Below are 23,230 nucleotides of genomic sequence, written 5' to 3'. Positions count from 1 at the left end.
CTGGAGCAATGATTAAGTTTTCAGTATTTTTTGCATTCAGTTGTAAGTAGTTACCCCTCCTTGAACTGCCACCTTAACGTGGTGGAGGGGTTTGAGTACCCGAATGACCCTAGGAGCTTTGTTGTCCGGGGCTATATACCCCTGGTAGGGTCTCCCAAGGCAAAGAGGTCCTAGGTGACGGGTCAGACTAAGAGTGGTTCAAAACAAAACTTTTTATGAGTAAAATTCTATCGAGGACCGTGACGTTTCCCTGCGCCTACAGGTCGGGGATAGGTCTCTCACGGTCGTGTGTGCCTACGGGCCAAACGGCAGTGCAGAGTACCCGGCCTTCTTGGAGTCTCTGGGAGGGGTGCTGGAAAGTGCACCGACTGGAGACTCCGTCGTTCTACTGGGCGACTTCAACGCCCACGTGGGCAACGACAGTGTTACCTGGAGGAACGTGATTGGGAGGAACGGCCCCCCTGATCTGAACCCGAGCGGTGTTCAGTTATTGGACTTCTGTGCTAGTTACAGTTTGTCCATAACAAACACCATGTTCAAGCATAAGGGTGTCCATCAGTGCACGTGGCACCAGGACACCCTAGGCCGTAGGTCGATGATCGACTTTGTGGTCGTTTCATCTGACCTGCGGCCGTATGTCTTGGACACTCGGGTAAAGAGAGGGGCGGAGCTGTCAACTGATCACCACCTGGTGGTGAGTTGGATCCGATGGCAGAGGAGGAAGCTGGACAGACTCGGCAGACCCAAGCGTACTGTAAGGGTCTGCTGGGAACGTTTGGCCAAGTCTCCTGTCAGAGAGATCTTCAACTCCCACCTCCGGTGGAGCTTCGACCGGATCCCGAGGACGGCTGGAGATATTGAGTCCGAGTGGACCATGTTCTCCACCTCCATTGTCGAAGAGGCCGCTCGGAGCTGTGGCCGTAAGGTCTCTGGTGCCTGTCGAGGCGGCAATCCCCGAACCCGGTGGTGGACACCGGAAGTAAAGGATGCCGTCAAGCTGAAGAAGGAGTCCTATCGGGCCTGGTTGGCTTGTGGGTCCAAATTGGGCTTCTTCAGTATGGGGCTGACAACTGCTTGCTTAAAAAGCTGGGCACATAACCAGTTAAAAGGGAAAGGTTGATCAGTTTAACAACATACCGTCCAACTAAGTCAAACACATTTAAGAGCAACGAAGTCTGCAGAACATCAAGAGGGCTTGAAGATGGTTTAACTTCTTTTAGTAAACCCTTTAGAGTGGTGGGTTTGTCATGGTGGTTGTCCCCGATGTTTCCTCAGCTTGGCTTGGACACCAGCCCTGGTTCCCCGCTTCCTTCTCCTGCTGCGGGGCTTAGCTAGCAACAGGTACACCAGTGATGACCTGGAGCATTCAAAAATTGGAGGGAAAAACTGTGTACCTAGCCCAGGTAACACAAACGTCTTTAATATTCTCCTTGATGCGAAATAGTGGGTGTCAATCATATTTTAAAGCAGCTGAGACACAGCTACTAGTTGCCAGGGCTAATAAGGCAAAAAAAACAACACTAGAAAAACCACAAATACACGAGAGAGCAGAGAAGGAGCAGAGGCGAGCACAGGCGCCATCATGCTCGAAGTTGCATGCTGAGAATAATAACTCCTAACAGTGTTAAAGAGTCCATGAAATGGAAATCAGAAGGAGTGTGTGATCACTGATGCTGAACAAGTGTGTCTCTCGTTACCTGAACGCTCGTCAGACTCTGAGCCGTGAGTGTGATGTCATCGTCCTCAATGCTGTCGGTAAACTCTTCATCTTCATCACTGCTGTCAGGATCTTCCTCATCTTCATCACTGCTGGATTCTGGAAGGAAACATGACAGACACTCATATTCCTCCTCACACACTCCTTTATTTGAGTCGTCGCCTCATTATGTCTCTCTATGTCTCTGATTATTTGTGTTTCCAGAGCCGAACCTCCAGCCAAACCTGTTTATCATCCGTTCTTCTGTCCTTCCTTCCTTCCTTCCTTCCTTCCTTCCTTCCTTCCTTCCTTCCTTCCTTCCTTCCTTCCTTCCTTCCTTCCTTCCTTCCTTCCTTCCTTCCTTCCTTCCTTCCTTCCTTCCTTCCTTCCTTCCTTCATCCCCACTCCCTTCCCCCTTCCTTCTCCCCCTCCCTTCCTTCCTTCCTTCTCACTCCCCCTTCCCTCTTCCCCTTCCTTCCTTCCTTCCTTCATCCACACTCCCTTCCTTCCCCCCTTCCCCTTCCCTCCCCCCTTCCCAGGAAGTACATACGAATGCCCTATGGTGACCTCTGACCTTCAGAATTATTTGATAAAGAGATGAACGATCGATAGATTGACTTATTTATTTATTATTTATTAAGAGCAGAAGTAACGTTATATCCTGGTCCTCTTTTACCTAACGACCCCCTTTTACCTAAACTCAATACTTCAGACTTACGTGCCATCTAGAAACTTGCGCTCTGCAAGTGAACATCGTCTTGTGGTGCATCATCTCAAAGAGGCACAAAATCTCTTTCTTGGACCCTTACCTGGACTGTTCCTGCTGGTGGAATGATCTGCCTAACTCAACCAGAGCTGCTGAGTCAGTGGCCATTTTCAAGAATGTATATATATAAAAAATACATGTACTGCGTTAGATTAAACTGGGAAGGGTCATAGCACTTACATATTGTTGTCCTATTGTTAGTTTAACTGCTTCTGTTGTTCTCATTTGTAAAGTCGCTTTGGATAAAAGCGTCTGCTAAATGAATAAATGTAAATGTCCTCACACTGTCAAAAATAATTTCACTTACTCAAAGTCGAGGGGGCCGATTAAACCAGCAGTGAAATCCTGAGATATACAGTGTGTGTAATGCAGTGAACAGTACCAGTTAAACAGTGCATGCTTTCTTTGGTATTTCATCTTATAGTTTAGCTAATGATTTTAAATCTGCATATTGACATCAAACCACACACAGTCACAGCCATGCGGATGTTATGAACGCTCTGCATGCATGTGTGAACGACTGCTAAACTGTTCAATGATAAATCAAAACAACACGTGACTAGTGGCGTCTTCTCTGTAGACTATTCCAGTTCACACACTCACCTGTGATGTTAAATTCATCTTAATCTGAGGAGGAAATATGAGGACGCAACTATCCTGATTCAGAGGGATTTCTGACTGTTCGAAATAGATAATAATAAAATAATAAAAAATACAAAAGGGTTTCGGCCAAGAAATCTGCTTAGATTTATTTCTTTTCAGTTTGAAGTACATGAAATAGATTTCATTTTTGCAGTTACAAGAACAAAGCAAGCTGAATGATGCAATAAAATCAGTGTCACGATCAAAGTATCGTCTCTAAGTATCAAAGTATACAGTGTGTGTCACAGAAACAGAGCTTAAAAACCCACACGACTGCTGAACTCACACACACGGCTCGGACATAAACACACAGTCCAGAGGAACAGAATATTTCTACATTTGCTCAATTAGAAAACGAGTCTGTGTAATTCAAATGGAACATAAAGTCATTTCTGGATCTCAAGTGTGTGAACTCAAAATCATGAATGAACACAGAACATCAACACCACACACACCATTCACAGGCAGACTACTGGGTAAAATGGATTAAACACACACATATATACTGTACAAACACACAGTTCTGTCGAGTTATGATCCTTCATGCTGGACTAGTGCGTCATTCAGATTAGCGTCGGCGCCCCCCGCAGGCCCGGAGGCCAAAATCTGCCGTGTCCCACCTCCATAATCGGCCTGGACCTGTGCGGCCCGGTCCATCTCCAGTGTGTATCGGCCCATCGCCAGCGCTGTGTGTCGACTTGTCTCCAGTGTGTGTCCCAGCAGCTCCCGCAGCGCCTGAAGAGAGTCCAGCTGTTCATCCAGCACTCGGGTCTTCTCAGCGCTGCTGGAGTCCAAACACACAGGTTACAACAGAACCTTCTCTCCAAACACACACAGGTTACAACAGAACCTTCTCTCCAAACACACACACAACAGAAACTTCACTCCAAACACACACAGGTTACAACAGAACCTTCTCTCCAAACACACGCAAAACAGAAACTTCACTTCAAACACACACAGATTACAACAGAACCTTCTCTCCAAACACACACAGGTTACAACAGAACCTTCACTCCAAAAACACACAGATTACAACAGAACCTTCACTCCAAACACACACAGATTACAACAGAACCTTCTCTGCAAACACACACAGGTTACAACAGAACCTTCTCTCCAAACACACACAGATTACAACAGAACCTTCTCTCCAAACACACACAGATTACAACAGAACCTTCTCTCCAAACACACACAGATTACAACAGAACCTTCTCTCCAAACACACACAGGTTATAACAGAACCTTCTCTCCAAACACACACACTACAGAACCTTCACTCCAAACACACACAGGTTACAACAGAACCTTCTCTCCAAACACACACACAACAGAAACTTCACTTCAAACACACACAGATTACAACAGAACCTTCTCTCCAAACACACAGAGATTACAACAGAACCTTCTCTCCAAACACACACAGATTACAACAGAACCTTCTCTGCAAACACACACAGGTTACAACAGAACCTTCTCTCCAAACACACACAGATTACAACAGAACCTTCTCTCCAAACACACACAGATTACAACAGAACCTTCTCTCCAAACACACACAGATTACAACAGAACCTTCACTCCAAACACACACAGATTACAACAGAACCTTCTCTGCAAACACACACAGGTTACAACAGAACCTTCTCTCCAAACACACACAGATTACAACAGAACCTTCTCTCCAAACACACACAGATTACAACAGAACCTTCTCTCCAAACACACACAGATTACAACAGAACCTTCTCTCCAAACACACACAGGTTACAACAGAACCTTCTCTCCAAACACACACACTACAGAACCTTCACTCCAAACACACACACACAACAGAACCTTCTCTCCAAACACACACACAACATAACCTTCTCTCCAAACACACACACAACATAACCTTCTCTTCAAACACACACACAACATAACCGTCTCTCCAAACACACACACAACATAACCTTCTCTCCAAACACACACACAACAGAACCTTCTCTCCAAACACACACAGGTTACAACAGAACATTCTCTCCAAACACACAAGTTACAACAGAACATTCTCTCCAAACACACACACACCAGAACCTTCTCTCCAAACACACACAGGTTACAACATAACCTTCTCTCCAAACACACACAGGTTACAACAGAACCTTCTCTCCAAAGACACACACAAAAGAACCTTCTCTCCAAACACACAGGTTACAACATAACCTTCTCTCCAAACACACACAGGTTACAACAAAACGTTCACTCCAAACACACACACAACAGAACCTTCTCTCCAAACACACACACAACAGAACCTTCTCTCCAAACACACACACAACAGAACCTTCACTCCAAACACACACAAACAACAGAACCTTCACTCTAAACACACACAGGTTACAATAGAACCTTCTCTCCAAACACACACAGATTACAACAGAACCTTCTCTCCAAACACACACACAACAGAACCTTCTCTCCAAACACACACACAACAGAACCTTCTCTCCAAACACACACACAACAGAACCTTCACTCCAAACACACACAAACAACAGAACCTTCACTCTAAACACACACAGGTTACAATAGAACCTTCTCTCCAAACACACACAGATTACAACAGAACCTTCTCTCCAAACACACACAGGTTACAACAGAACCTTCTCTCCAAACACACACACTACAGAACCTTCACTCCAAACACACACACACAACAGAACCTTCTCTCCAAACACACACACAACAGAACCTTCTCTCCAAACACACACACAACAGAACCTTCTCTCCAAACACACACACAACAGAACCTTCTCTCCAAACACACAGGTTACAACAGAACCTTCTCTCCAAACACACACAGGTTACAACAGAACATTCTCTCCAAACACACAAGTTACAACAGAACCTTCTCTCCAAACACACACACAACATAACCTTCTCTTCAAACACACACAGGTTACAACAGAACCTTCTCTCCAAACACACACACAACATAACCTTCTCTCCAAACACACACAGGTTACAACAGATTCTTCTCTCCAAACACACACAAGTTACAACAGAACCTTCTCTCCAAACACACACACAACAGAACCTTCTCTCCAAACACACACACAACAGAACCTTCTCTCCAAACACACACACAACAGAACCTTCACTCCAAACACACACACACAACAGAACCTTCACTCCAAACACACACAGGTTACAATAGAACCTTCTCTCCAAACACACACACACAACAGAACCTTCTCTCCAAACACACACACAACATAACCTTCTCTCCAAACACACACAGATTACAACAGAACCTTCTCTCCAAACACACACAGGTCACAACAGAACCTTCTCTCCAAACACACACAGGTTACAACAGAACCTTCTCTCCAAACACACACACAACAGAACCTTCTCTGCAAACACACACAGGTTACAACAGAACCTTCTCTCCAAACACACACACACAACAGAACCTTCTCTCCAAACACAAACACAACAGAACCTTCACTCCAAACACACACACAAAAGAACCTTCTCTCCAAACACACACAGGACACAACAGAACCTTCTCTCCAAACACACACACAACAGAACCTTCTCTCCAAACACACACAGGTTACAACAGAACCTTCACTTCAAACACACACACAAAAGAACCTTCTCTCCAAACACACACACAACAGAAACTTCTCTCCAAACACACACAGGTTACAACAGAACCTTCACTTCAAACACACACACAAAAGAACCTTCTCTCCAAACACACACACAACAGAACCTTCACTCCAAACACACACACACACAACAGAACCTTCACTCCAAACACACACACACACACACACACAACAGAACCTTCACTTCAAACACACACAGGACACAACAGACCCCCCCCCCCCCCCACACACACACACACACACACACACTGATATCTGTGTTCTGACCTGTCTGCTGGACTCTGGACGCCTCTGAGCGACTGATAAAGACTCTTCTCGGCTCTCAGAGCTTCATTCAGCGCCTGCTGCTCCGACACGAGCTGCTGCAGGACACACTGACAACATACACAACACACACACACACACAACATGAGTACACACACATACATACTACTCGCACTCATGTACAGGCCGGTAACTCATGATCTTACCTGCTGGTCAGAGCTCAATGTGTCATGATGCCTCGCAGCCAGAAGAGAGCGCAACTCTGACAGCTCCCGCTACACACACACACACACACGCGCAAACGCACATGCACACGGACACGCACACGCAAACACACACACACACACACACACACACAAACATACACGTCAGTTTTTTGTCAACCATTTTGACTTCAAACCAGTCATTTGTAGATGGAAATAGATATAGCTCATGGCACATAATTACCATGGTATTAAGTATTCAAATAACCGTTTTAATTTATTCAATGAACACATTGTCTTTTCCAAAGTTTAGGACATGGATTGTGAAAAGTGATATACAAATAAAAAGGACATGATTTGATGTGTGTTTTACCTCAGTGTCTCTTTGTTTTCTGAGGGTTAGCTGTAGCTCATCTCTGATCGCTTGAATCTCTAGATCGCCTGAGCTGCTGCTACACACAGCTGCTCAACATAAATACACACACACACTCAGAATGAAGAGAATCATTTTAATTGATCAAATGTTGGCTGTACAGCAGTGACACTCACCCAGTTCTGCTGCTGTGGAGCTCTGACCCTGCAGTAACTCCTGCACACACACAACACATCGTTACCACAGTACAATAACGGTATATTTACACACAGCACATCATTACCGCGGTACACTTACACACAACACATCATTACCGCGGTACACTTACACACAACACATCATTACCGCGGTACATTTACACACAACACATCATTACCGCGGTACATTTACACACAACACATCATTACCGCGGTACATTTACACACAGCACATCATTACCGTGGTAAATTTACACACAGCAAATCATTACCGCAGTACATTTACACACAGCACATCATTACCGCGGTACATTTACACACAGCACATCATTACCGCAGTTAATACAATAATACAATTATTAGAAAATAATCACTGTAGTAAGGAATAAAAACACTATAACAGAATAAGTGTGTGAATCTGATGAAGCTCGATAAATGAAATTAGGTCTGTTTTAGGACATTATGTTTCAAAACCACTTAAAATAGCCCAAAATGCTCATGACTTGAACAAATAATGACTTAAATAACCATTACAGTGATGAACACAGTAAAGAGCAGCTTGTGTAAATGTGTTTTCTCTGACCTGTATGAAGGAGTCTTTCTCCTTGAGGACGTTCTGGAGTCTCTTCATTTCTCGGACCGCAGGAACATCTCTCTCTCTCTCCCAGTTCACATCGTGCAGCTCCTGTTCCTGTGACGACAGCTGCCGACGCAACTCCTGCAACTGATCGGATCGCTCGGATATCACCCGTCCCAACCTCTCCCCGTAATCCTGAGGGAAAACGGGAGACATGAGGAGACCAGCACACAGGACAGAACATTAGGAAAACCTGAGGGAACACGGGAGACATGAGGAGACCAGCACACAGGACAGAATATGAGGAAATCCTGAGGGAACACGGGAGACATGAGGAGACCAGCACACAGGACAGAACATTAGGAAAACCTGAGGGAACACGGGAGACATGAGGAGACCAGCACACAGGACAGAACATGAGGAAATCCTGAGGGAACACGGGAGACATGAGGAGACCAGCACACAGGACAGAGGAGAACACTGATGATCATCGGCACCTTCATGTCCTGATCTCTGGAGCTGATGGTGTCGAGCAGCTCCGTCAGGTGTGTGTGGTGTTCCTGCAGCTGGACACTGTGCTCTGACATCACTTCCTGAAACAGACGCTCTCTCGTGGAGAGACGAGCCTGGAGTTCCTGCAGGACATCAGTGGCCGACAGCTTTCCCAACAACACTGACCGGAGCTCCTGTAACACACAGACTGACACTCAGCTGCTGCAGGGTAAGCCTGTTGAATGATGTGCTGTGTGTAAATGTACCGCGGTAATGATGCAGGTTATGTAAATGTACTGTGGTAATAAAGTGCTGTGTGTAAATGCACCATGGTAATGATGCAGGTTATGTAAATGTACTGTGGTAATGATGTGCTGTGTGTAAATGTACCGCGGTAATAATGTGTTGTGTGTAAATGTACCACGGTAATGATGTGCTGTGTGTAAATGTACCGCGGTAATGATGTGCTGTGTGGAAATGTACCATGGAAATGATGTGCTGTGTGTAAATGTACCGCGGTAATGATGTACTGTGTGTAAATGTACCGTGGTAATGATGTGCTGTGTGTAAATGTACCGTGGTAATGATATGCTGTGTGTAAATGTACCGTGGTAATAATGTGTTGTGTGCAAATGTACCACGGTAATGATGTGCTGTGTGTAAATGTACTGTGGTAATGATGTGCTGTGTGTAAATGTACCGCGGTAATGATGTGCTGTGTGTAAATGTACCGCAGTAATGATGTGCTGTGTGTAAATGTACCACGGTAATGATGTGCTGTGTGTAAATGTAACGCGGTAATGATGTGTTGTGTGTAAATGTACCACGGTAATAATGTGTTGTGTGTAAATGTAACACGGTAATGATGTGTCTGACTCAAGCCTAGCGAGTGCGTTTACCTCGGTCTCTTTGCTGTGTGTGTGTAGAGCTGTTTGCAGCCGCTGGATGACGCTGTCTCTCTCTCGAACAGCGAGTGTGTGTTTCTCATCGCTCTGATGTTTCATCCACTCCAGCTTTCGATACGTTTCCAGTGTGCTCTCTAATTCCAGCTCCTTACTGCGCACCAGAGTATCCAGACCCTGCACACACACACACACACACACACACACACACACACACACATTCAGAGAGTTCATCACAGCTCAGCAGTGTGCGTGTGGCGGCTGATGATGACACACACCGTGACGGTGTCGTTGGTGTTGTTGAGGACACAGCGTAGTCTCTCCAGGTCTCGGTCTTTCTCCCGCAGCATCAGCTGCAGTCGATGCACTTCAGCGTCCTTCTCCTCCAGACAGAGGAACTTCTCATCGATCGAGCGCTGAAACACACACACACACGTTACAGCAGAACTTCTCATTGATCGAGTGCTGAAACACACACACACACACACACACCTCCAGAGCGGCGTCTCGGTCTCGGATGCGACTCCTGAGCGCGTGCAGAAGTGTGTCTCTCTCTGAGGCTCCGCTGGAGTTCAGCAGCTCTGAATACTCCTGAGAGAAACAGTAAGTGTGCAGAAGTGAGTGAGTGTGTGTGTGTGTGTGTGTGTGTGTGTGTGTGTGTGTGTGTGTGTGCGTGTGTGTGTGTATGACCTGCAGCAGTGTGTGTTTGCGGCATAAGCTCTGCTGTAGCTGTGTGATGGTCTGGTCTCTGTCGCTAATGTCGGAGTGTGTTTCGGCCTCACGATCTCTCAGCTCACACACTTTCACCCGCAGCTCAGACCGCAGCCGCTCCAGCGTCTCACACAGATCCTGCACAGAAGCACACACACACACACTGAGAGCGTTTACATGATGCCTCAGACATCTGTACACAATAAACCCAGACAGCATGTAATCTTCTACATGACGGAAGTGATGTGTGTGTGCTCACCTGATTGTGTGTGTGTGTGGTCTCTCTGTGCTCCTCTGCGTCCCGCAGCTCGTTCTGCAGTCGGTCTCGCGAGCGCATCAGATCCTCCAGGCGTCTCTGGGTCAGTGTGTGTGTGTGTGTGTGACGGGCCTCCAGCTGACAGGAGAACAGAGAGCTCGGGTCCACAGCGCCATCTAGAGCCTGAGGAGAGAAACAGCTCGAGTGAGTGTGTGTGTGAGTGTGATCTAAATCATCTAGGAGAAGAGAGTCCTGCTGCCTCATCCCCTTCACACGCTTCAAATACTGAGATAGCTGTGTGTGTGTGTGTGTGTGTGTGTGTTTGTTTGTGTGTGTGTGTGTGTGTGTGTGTGTGTGTGTGTGTGTGTGTGTGTGTGTGACCTGCAGCAGTGTGTGTGTGTGTGACCTGCAGCAGTGTGTGTGTGTGTGACCTGCAGCAGTGTGTGTGTGTGTGTGTGTGTGTGTGTGTGTGTGTGTGTGTGTGTGTGTGTGTGTGTGTGTGTGTGTGTAAGTACAACGAAAAATGTACTTATGTCATAAGTATTCACAGCCTTTGCTCAATACTTTGTTGAAGCACCTTTAGCACCAATTACAGCCTCAAGTGTTTTTGAGTATGATGCTGCAAGTTTGGCACACCTATTTTTGGACAGTTTCTTCCATTCTTCTTTGCAGAACCTCTCAAGCTCCATCAGGTTGGATGGGTAGTGTCGGTGCAAAGCCATTTCCAGATGTCTCCAGAGATGTTCAATCGGGTTCGAGTCTGGGCTCTTGCTGGGCCACTCAAATACATTCCCAGAGTTGTCCCGGAGCCACTCCTCTGTTATCTCGGCTGTGTGCTGAGGGTCATTGTCCTGTTGCAAGATGAACTATCGCCCCAGTCTGAGGTTCAGAGCTCTGGAGCAGGTTTTCATCAAGAGTGACTCTGTACATTCATCTTTCCCTCGATCCTGACGAGTCTCCCAGTCTCTCATCTTTCCCTCGATCCTGACGAGTCTCCCAGTTCCTCATCTTTCCCTGGATCCTGACGAGTCTCCCAGTTCCTCATCTTTCCCTCGATCCTAACGAGTCTCCCAATTCTTCATCTTTCCCTTGATCCTGACGAGTCTGCCAGTTCCTCATCTTTCCCTCGATCCTGACGAGTCTCCCAGTTCCTCATCTTTCCCTCGATCCTAACGAGTCTCCCAATTCCTCATCTTTCCCTTGATCCTGACGAGACTCCCAGTTCCTCATCTTTCCCTTGATCCTAACGAGTCTCCCAATTCCTCATCTTTCCCTTGATCCTGACGAGTCTCCCAATTCCTCATCTTACCTCAATCCTGACAAGTCTCCTAGTTCCTCGATCCTAACGAGTCTCCCAATTCCTCATCTTTCCCTTGATCCTGACGAGTCTCCCAATTCCTCATCTTTCCTCAATCCTGATGAGTCTCCTAGTTCCTCGATCCTGACGAGTTTCCCAATTCCTCATCTTTCCCTCGATCCTGACGAGTCTCCTAGTTCCTTGATTCTGACGAGTATCCCAATTCCTCATCTTTCCCTTGATCCTGACAAGTCTCCTAGTTCCTCGATCCTGACGACTCTCCTAGTCCCTCATCTTTCCCTCGATCCTGACGAGTCTCCCAGTTCCTCATCTTTCCCTCGATCCTAACAAGTGTCCCAGTTCCTCATCGTTCCCTCAATCCTGACGAGTCTCCCAGTCCCTCATCTTTCCCTCGATCCTGACGAGTCTCCAAGTCCCTCATCTTTCCCTCGATCCTGACGAGTCTCCCAGTCCCTCATCTTTCCCTCGATCCTGACGAGTTTCCCAATTCCTCATCTTTCCCTTGATCCTGACAAGTCTCCCAGTTCCTCGATCCTGACGAGTCTCCTAGTTCCTCGATCCAGACGAGTCTCCAAGTCCCTCATCTTTCCCTCGATCCTGACGAGTCTCCCAGTTCCTCATCTTTCCCTCGATCCTGACTAGTCTCCCAGTCCCTCATCTTTCCCTCGATCCTGACGAGTTTCACGGTCACTCATCTTTCCCTCGATCCTGACGAGTCTCCCAGTTCCTCATCTTTCCCTCGATCCAGACGAGTCTCCCAGTCCCTCATCTTTCCCTCGATCCTGACGAGTTTCCTAGTTCCTCGACCTTGACGAGTCTCCCAGTTCCTCATCTTGCCCTCGATCCTGATGAGTCTCCCAGTCCCTCATCTTTCCCTCGAACCTGACGAGTCTCCCAATTCCTCATCTTTCCCTCGATCCTGATGAATCTCCCAGTCCCTCATCTTTCCCTCGATCCTGACGAGTCTCCCAATTCCTCATCTTTCCCTCGATCCTGATGAATCTCCCAGTCCCTCATCTTTCCCTCGATCCTGACGAGTCTCCCAATTCCTCATCTTTCCCTCAATCCTGACGAGTCTCCTAGTTCCTCGATCCTGATGAGTCTCCTAGTTCCTCGATCCTGACGAATCTCCTAGTTCCTCATCTTTCCCTCGATCCTGACGAGTCTCCCAATTCCTCATCTTTCCCTTGATCCTGACGAGTCTCCCAGTTCCTCATCTTTCCCTCGATCCTGACGAGTCTCCCAATTCCTCATCTTTCCCTTGATCCTGACGAGTCTCTCAGTTCCTCGATCCTGACGAGTCTCCCCGTTCCTCATCTTTCCCTCGATCCTGACGAGTTTCCCTGTTCCTCATCTTTTCCTCGATCCTGACGAGTCTCCTAATTCCTCATCTTTCCCTCGATCCTGACGAGTCTCCCAGTTCCTGATCTTTCCCTTGATCCTGACGAGTCTCCCAGTCCCTCATCTTTCCCTCGATCCTGACGAGTCTCCTAGTTCCTCGATCCTGACGAGTCTCCCGGTTCCTCATCTTTCCCTCGATACTGTAGAGTCTCCTAGTTCTTCATATTTCTCTTGATCCTGACGAGTCTCCCAGTCCCTCATCTTTCCCTCGATCCTGACGAGTTTCCCGGTTCCTCATATTTCCCTCGATCCTGACGAGTCTCCCAACTCCTCATCTTTCCCTCGATCCTGACGAGTCTCCCAATTCCTCATCTTTCCCTCGATCCTGACGAGTCTCCCAGTTCCTCATCTTTCCCTTGATCCTGACGAGTCTCCCAATTCCTCATCTTTCCCTCGATCCTGACCAGTCTCCTAGTTCCTCGATCCTGACGAGTCTCCCAGTTCCTCATCTTTCCCTCGATCCTGACGAGTCTCCCAGTTCCTCATCTTTCCTCAATCCTAACGAGTCTCCCAATTCCTCATCTTTCCCTTGATCCTGACGAGTCTCCCAATTCCTCATCTTTCCTCAATCCTGATGAGTCTCCTAGTTCCTCGATCCTGACGAGTTTCGCAGTTCCTCATCTTTCCCTAGATCCTGACGAGTCTCCCAGTCCCTCATCTATCCCTCGATCCTGACGAGTCTCCTAGTTCCTCGATCCTGACGACTCTCCTAGTCCCTCATCTTTCCCTCGATCCTGACGAGTCTCCCAGTTTCTCATCTTTCCCTCGATCCTGACAAGTGTCCCAGTTCCTCATCGTTCCCTCAATCCTGACGAGTCTCCCAGTCCCTCATCTTTCCCTCGATCCTGACGAGTCTCCCAGTCCCTCATCTTTCCCTCGATCCTGACGAGTTTCCCAATTCCTCATCTTTCCCTCGATCCTGACGAGTCTCCTAGTTCCTCGATTCTGACGAGTATCCCAATTCCTCATATTTCCCTTGATCCTGACAAGTCTCCCAGTTCCTCGATCCTGACGAGTCTCCTAGTTCCTCGATCCTGACGAGTCTCCCAGTTCCTCATCTTTCCCTCGATCCTGACGAGTCTCCCAGTCCCTCATCTTTCCTTCGATCCTGACGAGTCTCCCAGTTCCACATCTTTCCTTTGATCCTGACGAGTCTCCCAGTTCCTCATCTTTCCCTCGATCCTGACGAGTCTCGCAGTTCCTCATCTTTCCCTCGATCCTGACGAGTCTCCCAGTCCCTCATCTTTCCCTCGATCCTGACGAGTCTCCCAATTCCTCATCTTTCCCTCGATCCTGACGAGTCTCGCAGTTCCTCATCTTTCCCTCGATCCTGACGAGTCTCCCAGTCCCTCATCTTTCCCTCGATCCTGACGAGTGTAGTGGCATTTTTAATCTTTCCTAATGATTTAAAAGATTAATGCTGTATGTTCTCTGTCTGTATTCTGAGTTTTTGCTGATGTAACGTTGATTCAGCTGGAGATGGAGGTGTGAGGCCGAGAATGATCTGTGTTTTAAGTTCCCATGCTGGGGGAAGCTGTTCCTGGTTGTATAAACGGTGGGGGTGATGGTTTCCCCTTGCATTATAAAGTAGCAGGCCAAGCTCTCTTGAGGAGAAGTCCCAGTATCTGTCTGTCTCTGACTCTGGCCTGCAGCCTGGCTGCAAGGCTGGGGTCAGGGAACCATTTTCTTGCATGAATAAATTACTTTTCTTTTTAATTACAATTTGGATCTTGACGTCTCTTTGCCTGGGAATGCTGAGTTTAGTAATTGTTTTTTGCCACAACAATTTGGTGTCAGAAGTGAGGATTCCGTGAGGAAAATTCTTCTCCTGGTCCTGAGACGGAGTTGACGGAGTGAATCGCCCCGGTACCAGGTACTGGTCTCATACCTCGACGGTTTGAGAAATAGAGCTCAACAGGTTACGAGAGAGAGAGACAACTCCTGATTTCAGGGCCAGAGAAGAATCCTCACCGGGATCAGAAAGAATCCGTGGCAGTGCATCTCAGCTCAGGTAAAAAAGACAGCCAAATTATTATTTTTCTTCTCTTTTGTTGGGTGTAGATTGATATAGGCTAACTGTGAGTGAACCATATTGGCTGAGACTGTTTCTTTGGTTGCGAGTAGAGTTTTTAAGCAGGAAAATTGACCTGAGGAAGTCAAGTCAATTTTCTGAAAACTAGCTCGCAGGTGGACGGAAGAGCCACACCGTGGACGGAAGAGCCACAGCTGATTAAGTAAGTGAACGGAAGAGTCACAACTGAATACAGAGCATATTTGCTAAAACCTGTCTGATTTTGGGTTAAGAAGTCAGATCTGTTCGAAGACGTTCTAACAGATTAATAAGACGCGCGTCGAAAATAAAAATCCAAGAGAGGAGATTCAGCCAAAAATGGGATCATCTAACAGTGAGCTAGATCATTTTTTACACACCAGTTTTGTTAAAAAAGAAGAAATTATGGCCAGAAAAGCATGCAAGAAATTGGGGAACGGATAATTGTAACAAATTGGGTTTTTGTGATCGTGTTCAGCATGTGTAAAACTGTGAACAGACAGAATTGTTGAACTGAAGAAGCAGGTAGAATAAAAGAAGAATTGTTGAATTGAAGATGAAAGAGAAGGAACTGAAATGTAGGGATAGAAAATAGAATGTTGTTGAGTTGTTGAACTGAATTGTTGGATTGCAGATAAAGAGAACAGATGTAAGAAGGAAACTGAAATGTAGGGAAAGATTGAAGATTTAAGGAACATGGAATGTAGGGAATTGATAGAATTCATGGAACTATTTATGATCGCCTGTTAAGTCAAATTAAGTTGAAATGGTATGAAAAGTGAGTTTTAGATAAAAATAAGGCATTGAGTATGATTAACAGGGATTAACATGAGGAATGTTTCATTAAGCAGAATGGGCAAAATTCTATATGTCAGTGTTAATTATGATGTGAATGTGCTTTATTGTATTAATGTTAGGAAAACAAGGATATTGAAGAATAGATTTCCATATGTTTATAACAGAGTTTATAAAATATTTGAATGTGCAGGCAGCTATGAGAGATGTCTGTGTAATTTAGGGACTGAGATATGAAGGATATTGTAATTTCTGTGAAACCGTCCTGATAAATAATAATGAGACAGAAGAGAGCAAATGCTGTAAACAGCTGAAGCTAACTGATTTGCAAATGATGCTTTTGTAAAAGTTTGATTCTGATTGAAAAAAAATAAATAAATAAACATAGATTGGCTCCAAACAAAGAAAGTGATGATACAAATTTGAAGAAAATTCTGTGTTAATATGGGTTAAAAAAAAAAAAAAAAAAAAAACAGAGTAATGTTACTATGATTTGGCATTTGGCTATTTTGATTGAATTTGCAACTGAGAGATTGTATTGTTGTTTGCTTTCCTGAATGGGACAGAACTACAAGTGGGGGTGAATTCGGAGGCTGGTCGTGATCAAACAGCAAAGTGTTTTATTGTGATCAAGCAGTAGGTTACATCTAAATGATGTGAGAGTGACGTGTATTAATGTAGTGTTAATGAAACAAAAAACTTTTCTTAACTTCTTCAGACATTGTGTGGTGTTAAGCATGTTTATCTTCTGGAATGCATGTCTGTTTTCTTAAGGCTCGCTCATAGCAAAAACACATGCTACTGGGGAACTTCTAACACCTTAAGCCACGGGAAACTTTTCAGTCAGGAAGGCACGGATAATTTAGCCATAAATGAAGACCCCTAGGTGTGAAAGACAATTTGGCCTAGGAGGATTAGATAGGGCAATCTATTACAGTTAGATATGGTCGTATTAGAATAAACAGAAAAATTACAGAGAGAAGATCTGAAGAAGGCTATAAAATGATTGTCTTTTAATGAAACACTTAAAAAAGGTTCTAGATGATCATAATTGCAGATTGATAAACTCATAGAAGAGAAAATATGGAAGTAAGATATTAAAACTATGGTAATTTGAGAACATGACAACTAAAATTTAGATGAAATTTGAAACGTTATTGAGACTCAATAATAATAATTTGTTCTCTAAAGAATAAAATAAGCTAAACAGAAGCAGTGTTGAGGAAGTAACAGTTGCTAAAAGCAAAAATGCGTAAAAGGCATTTGATTAAACAAAAGTTTGTTAGTGTTGACTATGAAAGACCTACAAGCTGATGTGCTATTTGTAAATAAGATAAAGTTTATGATTTGGTTGAAAACAATTTGATTATCTGAATTTGATGTGTGCTGAAACAGGTTCAGTGCAACAGACACTCATTCTGAGTAGGAATTTATAATGTCTTAATTCCCTATATGGGCAAAAGAAAACTATAAAAATGATGCTTGAATTGAAAATGCATTTAATTTATGGAAAAGATAACTCAAGCTAGGCTAGTGTTAAAATATGATAGATAAAGTCTGAAGTTAGTTTATGAAAGTGCAAAATATTAGTCCTGAATGGCTCAAAAGTCTCTCTTCTCATTCAAAATGTCAGCTAAAAGCTGTTATCTGAGCATGTGTTGTAAATGTTAATGAGCTATTTAGTAAAGCAGTGTTTCAGTTGAAAATAATAGGCACAGAGATATTTAAAGAAATAATGTTACAGGATCTTATAAATTTAGAGGACAATTTGTAAATGTTTTAGAAGTAAAACTGAATGACTTTAAAGAAAACTTTAAAATAATACTGTTTTGATTTGTTTATTTTAGAACCAGTGACTTCTTTGTCTGATTTTAGTTGCCTTAAGGGCAAGGAATTTTAGGTCATTGGACATGACAAAGGGCCATTAGTACATCGTGGTGGCTAAAGATGAAGACATATTTTGTAGATTCAAGGAAAAGATTGAGTAACGAAGGAACTAATACATAAAATAAGTTATTGTAATGTATTTATTGTTACATTTTGTCCAAATTACAGTCTTAGAAGGCTGTTGAAAAAAGCAGTTGTTTAGAGAAAAAGAGAGAGACTGCTTGAGGAAGGATTTATATTTTGTCTTTCTGTATTCGGCCAGCAAAAGAAAAGCTAAAACAAATTAATGATAACGAATTAAAACCACACAGCTGACTTTTGTAAAAAACAAATTAATAGACATGTTTTGAAAAAGGTTAAGAGGCCATGTAAAATTAGGTAAAAGCTACAGAAAATTTAAGTTTTAAAATCTGATTTAAAATGTAAATTTTTTTAGAGAAAAGATATGAATACGAAATATGAACGGTTAATAGTCAGATGTGTGTGTTTGATGATGACTGCAGTTTTATGTCTTGATAAGTGTGAGTTTAGGTATTAGGCAGTGGAAAACATTATGTCTGAATAGTGTGCATAGATGTGTCGTTAAATTTGAGAGAAGTTGATAATTCTGAATCGATTTGGTCATTTATGATATACAGTAGATTTGAATGAATTTCTAGATCAATTTTGGATATCTTTGGTCCATCATAGATTGAAATAAAATAGGTTATAGATTTGAAAATGTTTGTAGATGACTAAGGGCCATTTGCATTTTCAGGGTATGTATGAATGTTTGTGAAACAATTAACATTTGTTGAAACACGGGAAACCTGTCAGGCAGGGAGGCCAGAGTGACAATTGTATTCAGTTTTGCAGATGACTGAGAATTGAGATTGAGTTGAGAGACAAACTATTGAGAGCAGTCCTGAAAAGCAGGATACGCAAAGAGTGCATTTGCATTTCAAATAATTTGATAAGAAGATGAGATTGTGGCTTAGAGTGAAGAATATAACATTTTGGTTAAGAGACAGAGAAAGATGTCTGGAGGACAGTGTTTAGTTTAGTGAATCAAAACCCAATTATGTTAATTTGATGCACAAGTAAGATGGTGCATCAAAAATGGGGAATGTAGTTTGTGCACAGGTGGAGCAATGGATGTTGAGATTGAGTAAATCTCAGAATGGTTTAATTGAGTAAAGCCCTGCAAGAAGCCATTCTTCTCCCTAACAAAAGTCTGTAAAGTGTGCTAATAACAAGAAATGTTTCAACAGGAAAACGCCTAGGGTGGATACAGCAGCACAGCAGACACACAGAACACGTGACAATAACCTTAACATTTGTTTTTTCCTTTACAGAGAATGCAGACTTTTGGGCACATGGCATGAGCAAAGAAACACACACACACACACACACACACAAACAAATGATCAGATAAGAGCCTTTCAAAACCCAGGGGGGTCAGGGGGGTCAGAAGGACCATTAGTAAATGTTTTATTCCAGTGGGGGTACGGTCATGATCTAAGGGAAAATCTTGTAAGAATCAGAAAATGATTGGAGAGTGTGAGACCTGAGTCCAAACTTCTCACCTTAGACTAAACGAACAAACACATGACAACGCGAAGAATAAAGTGAGGGATAAAAGGCTTGTGCTAGCAAACAGCCTCCATTACGTACGAGGGAGAAAGACGATTTGACCAACTAATGGTTTAGCAGAAGAATCGGTTTTGTGATGATGTTGATGATTTTATTTGATTGATTCAAACTAGATATTGATTTGATTGGTGAAAATGTAGAAAATCTATTAATTGATGTGTAATAAGCAAAAAAGACGGTCCATAATGGAAATATTAGAGTAAATTTTAAAAAACTACATTGGTTAGAAGGATGAACAAAATTATACAGACGATTCGAGTAGCGGAAGTTACAGTGAAATGTATTAATTGAGTTAAGATATGTTTTTGTTTTTCTTTGTTTTGTTTTGTTCTGTTTTTGATTTTCTTTTGTTTTTCTTTCTAAAGACGATGAAATGTAAAAAGGGTACGTACAAGGACAGGATTTGAAATAAGGGGTTTTGTTATAATTTTTATTATTTTGTATGTTTATTCAAATCAACCAGGGGTGTTGAATTGATATGGTTTTCATACTATGACAAATCTATACAATTTCTTGTTTATACTGGAGTGAAAGCGGGTCTGATTTATCGGGAATGCGGTGACAGTGCTTGCCCATTTAGCCCTGCTTCAGTTAATATTTAATTGCTTGATACTTCAACAAGGTTCAAGCGATCAATTATACGAAAAATTGCTTGTTTTGTTCTTCTTTGGATTTACTTTATCACTTAAGTAATCATTTGTCTCACCAAGTTCTTTTAAAATGTATGTCAGTATTTCTCATTTTAACTGAAGTACAACTATTTGTATTCTCATTAATGATTTTGAAACTTTTCTGAAACTTATTTGATTTTTGTTTATTTGTATTTTGTCCATTTGACTTGCAACAATGTTTTGGACATCAATTCAATTGAATCTCTGTGATTGGTTACACTGAATATTTTTGCTGATACTATTCATGAAATGGTGTTTTAAACCAGCAGTTGTTGTTTGTTGTAATGCAATTTATTTAAATGTTTCCAGAAACAGTGTAAGAACTTGTAAAGATCTTCTCTTATCATTCCTTGACCATATTTTTAAGTACATCAATTTAAGGGCTCTTTGCCAGAGACTAATTTCAATCTGACCATATCAATCCTCTGACCAATGACAAATGAGATGTGTCTGCTTTTGCTGTTCATTGTGCTAGATGCTCTTTAATCACAGGATCCCTGCAACCCAAGTTCACATTCTGTGTCCTCCTCGGAAAGAGGAAACCGGCGTTTGTTCCAAGATTCAGTGCCGGTTCTTGTGGAGATGTGAAGTATTCGGTGGATGATTTGCATAACGGTGCAACCCAATTTGATAGAGCCTACTCCTGCAGGGCTGGATGGTGAACAAAGACTGAACAACTGACAAACTGGTAGTGAAACAAGCTTGGACGAAAAGTCTGAAGATGAAACTGTACAAAACAGAAAGATGGACTGTGTCACCTTTGGACTCCATGTGTGTGGCCAACGGGACCAATGGCAAATTGTAGGATTGAAAATAATCCAAGATATTTGAAATGAACAAAGACATCTGCTTTACTGTTTTTGACAACCTATTTCCATAATGACCATTTGGAGTCTGTAAAGGCACCGAGGTGCTGATCAAGGCCTATAGACCTAAGATGTGTGTACTTTGGCGGGATGAAATTGTCAAAACATTAGTACAATGGGGAAGTTGTAATTATCTGATTGGTCAGTTTTGAATGTCTCACATTTGGGTTTTAGTCACATGGTCACGGAAGGGATAAAAGAAAGATTGAAATGAAAGTATAAATATGATGAAATGACTTAAAATTGTTGCGTTTATTAAGTTTTCAGAGAATGAAAAACAGGGAGAAATTGTAGTGGCATTTTTAATCTTTCCTAATGATTTAAAAGATTAATGCTGTATGTTCTCTGTCTGTATTCTGAGTTTTTGCTGATGTAACGTTGATTCAGCTGGAGATGGAGGTGTGAGGCCGAGAATGATCTGTGTTTTAAGTTCCCATGCTGGGGGAAGCTGTTCCTGGTTGTATAAACGGTGGGGGTGATGGTTTCCCCTTGCATTATAAAGTAGCAGGCCAATCTCTCTTGAGGAGAAGTCCCAGTATCTGTCTGTCTCTGACTCTGGCCTGCAGCCTGGCTGCAAGGCTGGGGTCAGGGAACCATTTTCTTGCATGAATAAATTACTTTTCTTTTTAATTACAATTTGGATCTTGACGTCTCTTTGCCTGGGAATGCTGAGTTTAGTAATTGTTTTTTGCCACAACACGAGTCTCCTAGTTCCTCGATCCTGACGAGTCTCCTAGTTCCTCATCTTGCCCTCGATCCTGATGAGTCTCCCAGTCCCTCATCTTTCCCTCGAACCTGACGAGTCTCCCAATTCCTCATCTTTCCCTCGATCCTGATGAATCTCCCAGTCCCTCATCTTTCCCTCGATCCTGACGAGTCTCCCAATTCCTCATCTTTCCCTTGATCCTGACGAGACTCCCAGTTCCTCATCTTTCCCTCGATCCTAACGAGTCTCCCAATTCCTCATCTTTCCCTTGATCCTGACGAGTCTCCCAAATCCTCATCTTACCTCAATCCTGACGAGTCTCCTAGTTCCTCGATCCTAACGAGTCTCCCAATTCCTCATCTTTCCCTTGATCCTGACGAGTCTCCCAATTCCTCATCTTTCCTCAATCCTGATGAGTCTCCTAGTTCCTCGATCCTGACGAGTTTCCCAATTCCTCATCTTTCCCTCGATCCTGACGAGTCTCCTAGTTCCTTGATTCTGACGAGTATCCCAATTCCTCATCTTTCCCTTGATCCTGACAAGTCTCCTAGTTCCTCGATCCTGACGACTCTCCTAGTCCCTCATCTTTCCCTCGATCCTGACGAGTCTCCCAGTTCCTCATCTTTCCCTCGATCCTAACAAGTGTCCCAGTTCCTCATCGTTCCCTCAATCCTGACGAGTCTCCCAGTCCCTCATCTTTCCCTCGATCCTGACGAGTCTCCAAGTCCCTCATCTTTCCCTCGATCCTGACGAGTCTCCCAGTCCCTCATCTTTCCCTCGATCCTGACGAGTTTCCCAATTCCTCATCTTTCCCTTGATCCTGACAAGTCTCCCAGTTCCTCGATCCTGACGAGTCTCCTAGTTCCTCGATCCTGACGAGTCTCCCAGTTCCTCGATCCAGACGAGTCTCCCAGTCCCTCATCTTTCCCTCGATCCTGACGAGTTTCCCGGTTCCTCATCTTTCCCTCGATCCTGACGAGTCTCCCAGTTCCTCATCTTTCCCTCGATCCTGACTAGTCTCCCAGTCCCTCATCTTTCCCTCGATCCTGACGAGTTTCACGGTTCCTCATCTTTCCCTTGATCATGATGAGTCTCCCAGTTCCTCATCTTTCCCTCGATCCTGACGAGTTTCCCAGTCACTCATCTTTCCCTCGATCCTG

The 23,230-nt window shown here is 43.8% G+C and overlaps 1 protein-coding gene across 2 annotated transcripts in view; it reads right to left on the bottom strand.

Moving 5' to 3' along the window:
• Nucleotides 1-23,230, bottom strand: part of LOC306998209 (myomegalin-like) — a 116,740-nt gene that overhangs the window by 48,291 nt on the left and 45,219 nt on the right. For both annotated transcript variants that reach the window (XM_079612094.1, XM_079612095.1), the window contains 13 exons: nt 10,748-10,927; nt 10,468-10,626; nt 10,270-10,368; nt 10,056-10,193; nt 9,775-9,954; nt 8,881-9,069; nt 8,390-8,578; nt 7,786-7,825; nt 7,610-7,698; nt 7,240-7,308; nt 7,037-7,143; nt 3,725-3,888; nt 1,698-1,816 (listed from right to left, as the gene is read on the bottom strand). In XM_079612094.1, the coding sequence (XP_079468220.1) occupies nt 1,698-1,816; nt 3,725-3,888; nt 7,037-7,143; nt 7,240-7,308; nt 7,610-7,698; nt 7,786-7,825; nt 8,390-8,578; nt 8,881-9,069; nt 9,775-9,954; nt 10,056-10,193; nt 10,270-10,368; nt 10,468-10,626; nt 10,748-10,927 (1,722 nt within the window). The remainder of the gene's footprint in view (nt 1-1,697; nt 1,817-3,724; nt 3,889-7,036; nt 7,144-7,239; nt 7,309-7,609; nt 7,699-7,785; nt 7,826-8,389; nt 8,579-8,880; nt 9,070-9,774; nt 9,955-10,055; nt 10,194-10,269; nt 10,369-10,467; nt 10,627-10,747; nt 10,928-23,230) is intronic.

Source organism: Phoxinus phoxinus (genome assembly GCF_949152265.1).
Source record: "Phoxinus phoxinus genome assembly, chromosome: 5".
Lineage (NCBI taxonomy): Eukaryota > Metazoa > Chordata > Actinopteri > Cypriniformes > Leuciscidae > Phoxinus > Phoxinus phoxinus.
This window is presented reverse-complemented; position numbering and strand designations above follow the sequence as displayed.